This window comes from Notamacropus eugenii, chromosome 3, assembly GCF_028372415.1.
Source record: "Notamacropus eugenii isolate mMacEug1 chromosome 3, mMacEug1.pri_v2, whole genome shotgun sequence".
In the NCBI taxonomy this organism is placed as follows: domain Eukaryota; kingdom Metazoa; phylum Chordata; class Mammalia; order Diprotodontia; family Macropodidae; genus Notamacropus; species Notamacropus eugenii.
Genome location: NC_092874.1, coordinates 359,490,783 through 359,501,328, shown reverse-complemented (window position 1 = coordinate 359,501,328; position 10,546 = coordinate 359,490,783). Strand labels below are relative to the sequence as shown.

At 35.7% G+C, this 10,546-nt stretch overlaps 1 protein-coding gene across 1 annotated transcript; it reads right to left on the bottom strand.

The window, feature by feature from the left end:
• Nucleotides 1–8,694: 8,694 nt before the first annotated feature.
• Nucleotides 8,695–9,595, bottom strand: LOC140531655 (oligosaccharyltransferase complex subunit OSTC-like). Its single transcript, XM_072650467.1, has one exon. The coding sequence runs from the start codon at nt 9,520–9,522 to the stop codon at nt 9,205–9,207; it is 318 nt and encodes a 105-aa protein (XP_072506568.1). The 5' UTR covers nt 9,523–9,595; the 3' UTR covers nt 8,695–9,204.
• Nucleotides 9,596–10,546: the final 951 nt, after the last annotated feature.

The following is a 10,546-nucleotide window of genomic DNA, read 5'->3' as shown; positions in this document are numbered from 1 at the left end:
AACCTTAACAGAAATATGTTCACTGTGCAAGCAAAACACGAGGATATCAAAGACAGGATGCTTGGAGTCAACCTAAGGATCATAGGTCTCCCAGAAGAATATGATATAACAAAAAATTTTAACATCATAAGGAAAGAAATAATAGAAGAGAATGACCTAGAACTTTTGAGCATAGAAAGTGAAATCCCAGCTCAAATAATCATAGAGCACCTGCAGAAAAATAGACCAACAATCAAAACCAATGGATGGCAAACTCCAAAAGCAAAAAACAGTTGTTAAATTGAATCCTTCCATCCAGAAGCAAGTTCTGCAAGGCCTTAGGAGAAAGACTCTCAAAGACAAATGAAAGGATATTCAAATAACATCATAATATTTCATATCCACTAGAAAAAAAGAATGATGGAATGGAACAATGTGGTCTGAAGGACAATATAGTTTAGGATACAGCCCAGATTGGGGTAATTCTGCAAATCTAGGTTTAATCATACAAGACAAAAGATGGATTTTTAATAACAAAGAAGTTTGAAATATTTTATTGCAAAGAAGATGAGAATTGAAGAAATTATTTGTTTCTCAAACACCTCAAATAAAAGAGTTGCAAAGCGAGTGAAAAATGCAGACCATCACAGCAACAAAACAAAAATAGAAAGATCGGTATGACTTCTTTGTAAAGGTACAAGAGGAGACAGGGGCAAAGACTGAAATCTGGTAGAGGTAAATGTTCCTGTGGTAGAGGCAGCATTATGGAAAGAACCTAGTGAAGTGACCCTGTGCCTACAGGTGAATGCTTCTTTTATGGAATTAAGTTACAACATGGGAGGGAAGAAGGGAGACAGAAAGAAATGAGTGATGTGTCAGGGTTAGGGTGGGAGAGTTGTGACGAGGGGAAGGTGACCTCTGTGATCTCAGAAAGAGAAGAACCTATATGGGAGTGGGTAAGAAGAAGGGGAGAAAGATTGGAAATGGGAAGAAAGGGAGCATACCTTACTTTGGACCTGGAGGTTCTACTTATAAATAAGTGAAGTCCATTATGGGTGAAGACAAGTAAGATCCTTATAAGGAATGAGACCTAGCAGATTTGGTGCCTGAAAAATCTACTTGTTCAGGTGATGTAAGAAATACAATATGTCAATAAAACTTTAAAAAATAGTTAAGGAGAGGGTGAACTAGGATAATGACCTCATGAGTACAGAGGACAATTTGAGAAAGGAGAAGAATCAATAAAACTCAGCATCTGATCAGATATGGGGTGTGAGAGAGAGGAAAGAGAATTAATTTGAGCCTGTGAAAAGGACTGACTGAACTGATGGTGATGCTTAAAAAAAATTTTGGAGGACAGGTGTTTTCTAAGGCATAGAATGATAATTTTCTTTTTAGATGGATTGAATTTGAGATGGCTGTGGAATATCTAGCTGGTGATGCTCAACAAGCCCTCGATGATGATTATATTATTTATATTATTAATTCATTTAGGAGTAAGGATATGAAAATATTATGAAGACTACAATTAGTATCCCTAATCCCAAATACAGCAACATGAACACAGTAACTACTTAATTACTGTGTGTTAAATTGAATTTAGTAGAACTCACCCTTTGGTGGACCTATTTAACATTAAATGCTAATCCACAAATAGGTACCTCATTATATTTTTATCTGTCTTTTACCCTTTGTCTCAGATTATCACATTTTCTTCTATTTGCCCTTCCCCTCCAACTCAAAGACCCAATTCTTTTCACAGCAATCTTAGTGCAAAATTCCTTTGCAAAATATCTTCTAGACGCTATTTATCTACGTAATTTTTAATGTCAATATTCCCTGTGAGTATTGACTTCTCAGTTAGCTTATATGTCTTAGCTATTGTCCATTTGAACATTTCATTTGCTAAACAGACATTGAGCCTCCTCCACAATTCCTCTCTCCCTCCCAAATCCTACAGTAGCACTAACAGGTTTTTCCTTTCACGCTATAAACTGAGTATGAACTAAATACAACTAAAATTACAATGAAATTTCTATTAGATTTCCTGACATAGGGGTGGGCTTTCCCCCCCAGAATTTGAATGTTTTCTCTCCCCCTTCACCTTTAAAGGATTTTTCTTTTCCTGAAAAATATATTCCTTAGGTCTCCAAAACTTATATCCATGGAGTAGAAGTTGTAGTAACTAGTCAAATTAGAATGACTGACTATTAATGAGGAATCTGTTATCCATGGATCAGACTTGCCGTACAGCAAGGAGTTTATTGCATTTTATCAGAGGGTTGGCTACTAGGTGATGACTTTTTTCCTTCTTTCTTTGCCAGAAATTCAATAAATAAGAGTTACAAGCACTTGAAGAGGGAGGGCCCACAATAATGAATTCACAGATCTTTTGAAGTATAGAAGAAAAAGGTTTATTTTCTCAATTACTTCCCATCCAAGTTGTATAGAAATAATTTAATGCTTACTCATAAATCATTCATCAATTTTCCTAATCATTTTAGTTATTCTATCTCAATCTGTCTCTACAATCTTCTGACAAAGAGTTTTACCTGCATAACACTTCATTCAGCATTCTGGGACAGTTTTATCCTTAGAGTTTTTGTATAGTGTAATTTTCACCTTTTGCCTTCAGAAATGATGATTTAACTTGTAATCAAAACTTTTTGCTGCTGTATCATATTTTAAATTCATTTTACTCTGCCCTTCATCATCATACAAGCTTATTTTGGGTTTTTTTGCAGTCTTCTCAAATATGTATGCCTAGATATAATTTTAAAGGATGCAAAATATGAGTTAATAAAATAAAATTTATCGTAGAATCTTGGGAGAATCACGTATAATAAGTGTATAAGTACACATAATGAATATACAATATATTCATTAGTATTATAATTATATGGGTTTTACATGTGTTTATGTCACATGTATACAGAATATTACATATAGATGAACTATACATGATTCTCCCTACAAGCTGTGATAAATTTTACATTATCTACTAATTCATTTCATTCTTTAAAATAATGATAATGATGTTGTGTCTTAAACTTGGGAATTTCTTTACTTAACACATTTTGAAATTTTAATAGACGTCAGAAGTATCTTTCATTGGGATTCCCAAAATCTGAAAACTTGAAAGTACCTTAAGGGTTATTTTTGAATAATTCGTTTTACAAGCCCATTTTACAGATTTAGTGGTGTACATAGTAGAGCCCAGAGTCTGTAGTTAGAAACACTGAATTTAAATCCTGTGCAGATAATTAGCTCACTTTGTGCAAGTAACCTCCTCCAAACTCAGCTTATTGATCTATAAAATATAGATAAAAATAGCTCTAAACTCAGAGAGTTTTTATAAGGATCAACTATAATAAAATATTTACAGGAACTTGAAAACTTTCAAGTGTCATATAAATGCTGCTTTTAATAGTTATTTTAATAACATTAAGTGAATTGATAACAAAACAGTGGCAGACTTGTGAGTAGAACTCGTCTCTTGAATGTGATTCAATTATTTTCCACTTTACCATGCTGTTTCACATCTTTATAGATAGAAAATGATGTCAAAATGCTAGTTTACCTGTTCATTTTGGCTTAGCACATAAGCTTAAAATATTCAAACTAAGGTCCATATGAATTAACTTTGAAGGATTTTGTGAAAAACTATATAAAATCCTTGATTAAAATCAATACACCAGACATTCCTACCTTGTTTGTGCTCATTTCCCATTAATTTTAGTATACTGTCAAATAAGTAATGCTTTGCCATGGTTGCTCTTTAAAAACTATTATTGTGGATAATAGCATTTCTTTGCTTTCTTTATTTAGCAAGGGAAAGTGTTACACAAGAAGTCCAGGAACTTTTCTTCTCTGCAAAGAGGCATGGTCAAGTGCCCTAAATGTACCACTGTTGGGGTAGTACCCAGGAAGTGTGATGTTTTCCCAAACTGAAAATAATCATAAGTTATTGAAGCCTTTTCTCTCTCAGTGACTCACTTAAAGAATAATTTGCCTACACCAATTTGTTGGTTGACTGGATATACCTGATTGCTCTGCTGTTGGACACTATGAAGTTATCCCTTCACACTTTCTCCCTACTACATCACTGCCTACCAATAGGCATTACTGACCTCAGACATTTCCTACTCCACTTAAGCCTTTCATATTTTCAGTGAGGAGTTTTATAAGCAATGTTCTCTTCAGATAAACTATTTTTTCTTGTATTCTGAACAATGGTTTTACTAAAAGAGAGAGAGAGAGAGAGAGAGAGACAGAGAGACAGAGACAGAGACAGAGACAGACAGACAGAGAGAGAGAGAGAGACAGAGAGACAGAGAGACAGAGAGAGACAGAGAGAGACAGAGAGAGAGACAGAGAGACAGAGAGAAACCACATGAGTGGGGAAGATCAAAGAGAACCTGAGATAAAATGGCTTAAATTAAGCTCCTTGCAACATGCACAAAGAAAGACTTCAAAAAAAAATATGGATTTCTTTCTGTAATAAGGACTGATTTCCACATGTAGCATGGGGTTGATCATATGTAGTTTAAAGGGAGGCAGAATAGACATGTCTAATCTACTCTTTCCCCACCCTTCTCCAAAGGGTACTTTATTACCTGCCAGGAGAGAAGCAGGTGGTTGGGGCCAGATGTTTGGCTACTTTTTTCTCCTCACAGGGAGTATTGATTACCGGACTATAATTTTATCGATCTGTTCTCGTAAATATTATTGGTCAAGTGTATATTGTTTTCAAGTTCAAGCTAGCTTCTGATCTCTATTTCATTAATAGTGAGAAGAAGTAGCCAAGCTTTATATTCATTGATTGACCTCCTCTTCCCACCAAATAACAGTTCCACAATGAAAACACATAGCAGGTAGGAAAAAAAAATCTAATTTGATGATGACAATGATGAAAAAAAGGGAAATCAGAGAAAATGTAGATAAGAGAATATATGAGACAATACAGAGTGAAGGAATTTTACCAGCTTGAACAAGGTAACAGCCAAATGAGAGAGAGAAAGATGGTCCTAGATGTCACCAAAGGGGAAAGTCTCCAAAGTCTCTACTATAGCAAACTGCTGATAAGGACATGTTGGAAACTGTCAGCTCTTTCCATGTTAGCTTCTTCCAGAGACTTTTCCTTCAGTAACTTAAAATGGCATTGATATCACGCATCTTCTCTCTCAAAGCTGAAAGCTAGAAGTGTCCAAAGTGACGGCAGAACCCCGAAAGACTGAAAAGACCTGAGAAGTTCAAAGAGACTTTTGCCAGTGAAGAAAGCAAAGCTTTCTTGTTCTCACAAACTTCTTCGCTCCCATGTTTCTTTCAAAGCTTTATTCAGATTCTGCTTTCTATGTAGCCTTTTTGGACTTCCCCTAGATACTATAGCCTTCCTCTGAAAAAAAGAAATTTATCTTGCACTTATTTTGTATATAGTGTTATGTGTACATGCCTTCTCAAAAAAATGTAAGAGCATCAAGGCAAGAATGCTTCATTTTTGTCGATGTACCTCCATTGCCGAACACAATATCTCACAGAAGCTGAAGCTTACTAAATGATTTTTAAGTGATTGAAAGACTGCAGTTAAATACCCAGTTAGATGAGATAAGTTTAAAAAAATGTTAAGTAAACAAAAATTTCCTTAATTTCTTTTTTTTAAAAAAAGAAATGAATTATTTTGCTGTCATATAGACAATAGATATAATTGAATTATTTTCTTTTTTAAAAGAGGTATTGTATTTTTATTCTAAAAAACCCTAAGCATCTTTGCTGATTTTTTTTGTTTCAAGTATCAATTTGATCTATCATTCTGTTAATTAATAGGTCACCTTTACCAATCTTACATTCCAACTTTCCTCTGTGTTTTTCTTATTCTTTTTTGTCCTTAATCTTTGAACTTCTGCCGCTTCTGATTTTTTCCCTGGAAACTTCTATTTTGCTAAAAGACTGATTACATTTCTTTCAAATATGCAAGTGCAAACCAGTATACTTTGTTTTCTTTTGTTATTATTCAGAAATAGAAATGGTGAAGATTTTATTTTTCCTTTTTGGATGCTTGAGAACACAGGATGCTATTTTTCAGAGGTGAGTGATACCGTTTGTTCACCCTGAATTTTCAGGAGATGGTGCTATTAAGTGGGCTTTTATGTTATAGCATTTTGATCTTTCTGTGTATTAGAGAGATACTTTCAGTTTCCTTCTCATATATGAACCTTGCAGTCACAGAATAACAACTTCTTGTCAGGAATTGAACTGTCAGATACGTCTTCATATGAATTGGTGACAAAGTTTTCTCTGCTAAAAAATCCCATCAGTAGAATAGACTTCTACTTACAACTTGCCTAAACCCCAAACTTTGGATAGGACTCTGAGAGCCACAGAGAAAGTATGGTATTCATATAAGCAGGGGAAAAAAGGAGTGGTTAAGGTGGAAATGCAATGCAACATTGGAGACATATTTGATTCCAAAGACATTACTGTAAGGACATTTCACAGATTTTCTCTTGATTGACTGAATGAAACAGTATGAATTAATATACAACTTAATCTCAAACTTAACAGGAGTAAATTATTCTCACATCAATTAAGATGATAATCCTAATAGGAGAGATGAAATATTTTTAGCTAAACTTTACTTGGTTAGAGAAAACATCATTACAGAGATTGATCAAGCTTTGATATTCAGCACCTTTTCAGAACCTTCAGCTGTCTCTCCTTTCTGAGAGAAGGGCTGGAGGGCAGAGTGATACACTCTTCCCAAAGCTTTTATAAAGGGCTCAGAACTTTCCAGGTAAATTATTCAGTTTCCATCAGTTGCCCTGCTTGGTTTCAATTTTACAAACATCACGCACCCTCTGCTGATCTACCCTCTTCCCCAACGCAAGATAAGTTCCTTGAAGATAAAACTGTCTTTTTTATTTATATCCCCAGCTCTTAGCACAGTTCCTGACACATGGCAAATGTTTAATAAAAATGTTTATGGATTATTAATTACTGAGGAATCTTTCTGTGAAGTCAATGAAGTGCCCACCCCTTGTGTAAATGAATCTAGATATAGCACTGACTTATTGTGCTATGCATACTTATAAAAGGAGGTGAATAATTTCCACTACAATCTTATTTGAGTAAGTTGGGAGTTTAGTAATAAAGTCAAACAGTACAGTGGAAATTGTGATGGATTTAGAGTCAAAGGACTGAGGTTCAAATTCCATTTCTGCAATTTACTAGCTATATAACTATGGATATGTGAAAAAAAAAAACCCTCTCTGAATCTGTTTCCTATTATGAAAAATGAAATGACTCTGAGCTCCTGAAGTGCAATGACTAGATTTTACTTTTCTTTTTATCATTAATGTACAAAATCACAGTGCTTGGCACACAGCAAGTGTTTAATAAATGTTTCTTGACTGACTGATGGTCCAAACAGCTCTAAATCTATGATTCTATAAAATTCATTAAAAGTACCTCTAAAGCAATAGTAATTCTAGGTATTTTCTCTTTATCAATTTCCTTCCTAAAATAAAAGTAATATTATTAATAACTTTACACATACAGTATATAGACCAAAAGAAATTTTCTAATGAAATAAAATTTACCTTATACATTTATTGTACTTATGATAAAGATTTTATCTTATGTTTCACCTTTATCTGAGTGTGTATGTTTGTAAAAATATACTAGACTCCCTTTGAGGCAGCGTAGGAAGCATGCTCACAAAGCTCTCTCAAAAGCTAAAGACACCAATGAAGTAGCGACCCAGCACTTTGATCCTTTGGGGAATGATCAACTTCTTTTCTGCCTCTGGCCATGTGCTAAAAGGACATGGCACATTGGTATGATATAGCAAATCCTGAGGTGTCCCTTGCTCCTTACCTACCCCATAATGATATTAAGAGATGCCGGCTTTGTCAGCTAAAATGGAGACATAATTTCAGGTTTGCTCTCTTTTTCAACCTTCTGTGATCATCAAGTAATGCTTAGCCTTTCTTTGAGATATGAATGAAAGGATAGTACCCTTTTCCAACCCAGCTCCATTGTGCCCATTCCCACAGGATAGCCAGAATAAAATCACTCAGATAGAAAAGCTTGTACCAGGGCCCTTGGCCACCTCTTCTGCTTTGTGCTTTCTTTCCTGAGTAGGATTTAGTTTTTGGCAAGAAGTACTGCTTCATCTTAAAAGATGACTGCCTGCAGAAGAATGAATAGGAATTGCTTGTATAGTTCAAAAGTAAGGTGGAATATATCCATGCCTGTTTCACAGTCCCACGACTTGATTCATTTTCTAATGAGTTTTAAATATCAATCTTCAGAAATATAGTAGTTTAAGGTTAAGTTGGTGAATTCTTTTTTGCCATATTCTCAGTGTGAGGTATGAGTTTTCTGTGTTTTTTAGCATTTCATTTATGTATAGGAATTATATACATATCTTATGCCTGATTAATATTGTATATTAAGTATCTCAAGGAAACTCTAGAATTTTTTTTTAATAGAAAAATGATTTATTTTGGCTCCTTCCACACATCTCAATTGTTTAGGGAACACAGTCTCACATAAAATCACTAACTTTGAAAGCTACACTTAAAATAACAAAGGGTCAAGGCAAAGCTGATCCCCTGGATAGAGTGATCAGCCTGGAGGCTCCACCTCCCTGAATTTACTTGTGCACATCTTCACCAGAAGTGCCTTTTCCTGAACAGGTAAAATTGACAAATGGGCTTGTAGGAAAGAAGGAAATACTTTATTCAATACTTTCACCATACCAAGGAAAACAATTACTCTCAAAAAAGGGGGGGAAAGCAAAGAGGACAGATATGATTATTTCACATGAACGGTGGGGGGGGGGGGGGCAATACAGAAAGACAACGGTGTTCTTACTATCATCATTATTATTATAAGCTGATCACATCAATGGGACCAAAAGGGTTTTTCCAAAACATGGACAAAAACCGTCTGCATTTTTACACCAGACCTTTCCTTGGGTCTTTCTGGGACCCGGTCAATCCATGTTCCATGTGCTGTCCTGGAAGGCAGAACAGCCTTTGAAACGCCATTAAAAGGAGCAGATCCAGTTACTGTTGCGGCTTCACAGAAACTCTAGCCTAGCAGATAGCCCGGCAGCTTCATTCTCATGAACACTCTCGCCATGAAGAAACACAAGAGGACGCTGACAAAACCAACGAAGAGAAGAAGAAACCTATTGAGCTTGGGAATATTTGGTGCATTGGATCAGTCTAGGATTATGAAACCTAAACCCCCCATTGTAAACAGGAAACTGGATGCAAGTCCTTCCGTAATGTATTGTCCATTTACTCTGTATGCCAAGAAAGCAACTGGTCTCTGATGTCCATGTTCATCTGTCATAGATCCAACGCTAGGAGGTTCCACAATGACATCATAAATTATTCCTCCAGTGATGAGGAAATAAGACACCACCACCAGGGCGTACACCGTCATGGCTGACGGCATGTGGGCCCATGGAGGCTTCTTCAGCTTCAGGTTGGGACACTCGAGGACCACGAAGGGCACCCGGTACAACGTCTCCATGGCGGCGGCAGCGGCTGCGGCTGCAGGGGCGGCGACGTCCGACGGCCCCCAAGCCCTTCACTGCTCGGCGCTGGCGCTACGCCGCCGCCGCTGGAAACTCTAGAAATTAAATCAATATCTGACCTTTAAATGATTTGTCTTTGACATACCAGGGTGGAAGTGAATTAGCTAAAGAGAGTGAGAAAAGGAAGTCTAGCTCTCCTTTCATTAGATTAGGTTCTTCTTGGATTAAATGCTCTCTCTCCATATTCCTGGGACCAAAGCAGAAAAGTTCTTTGGGGAGAGGAAGTAGATACAGTGGTTTAGTTCCATAGGAACCTTTATAATGTCAGATTGAAACTAAATACATAACTTAAAAATTTAAAATTGTATTGACTTTTAGAATGCCATTAATACATGTGTGTGAATCTACACACATGCATGCATACAATAATCCTACATCTACAATGCAAACACACATATATACATAGATATGCATGAATGTATACACACACATGCACATAGAACCCTAAGCAAGAAAAATAAGCTCTCAGTCTCTTAGTGGTCCAGGCAACTTATTAAGACCATATGTGACAGACAAGGTGCTGATCTACATAGGTAGAAGGAATTTCCTCATTTGGAAGTTTGTTTTATCAATGAAATTATAAATTCACTTCCTATTCCATGTACATGTACATGGGCCATATATAGGAATGTATAATATAGAGATACTAGAACTAGTGAAATGTTATATAATCTTTATATAATATATAGCACTATATATATATATATGTATGTATGTATGTATATATTGCTAGGTGTTTATCTACTTTCACTAGATGCAACACTAGAAATGTCAGTAGATCTCCTGGACTCAGGAAGTGAGACTCATTTCAATTTCAAACCACATTAATTCTGAAGGAAATCAAACCTATTCTCAAGTTTATTAAGGCAAGCTAGTCCTTGTGAAAAATTGCACATTTTTAATAAGAGTATTTTCAGAAGTTCTATTCCATTCCCATAGACTCATAAATCAATTTCTGCC

Excerpts from the sequence above, each read along its gene's own strand:
- LOC140531655 (XM_072650467.1), bottom strand. The coding sequence starts at position 9,522 with ATGGAGACGTTGTACCGGGTGCCCTTCGTGGTCCTCGAGTGTCCCAAC.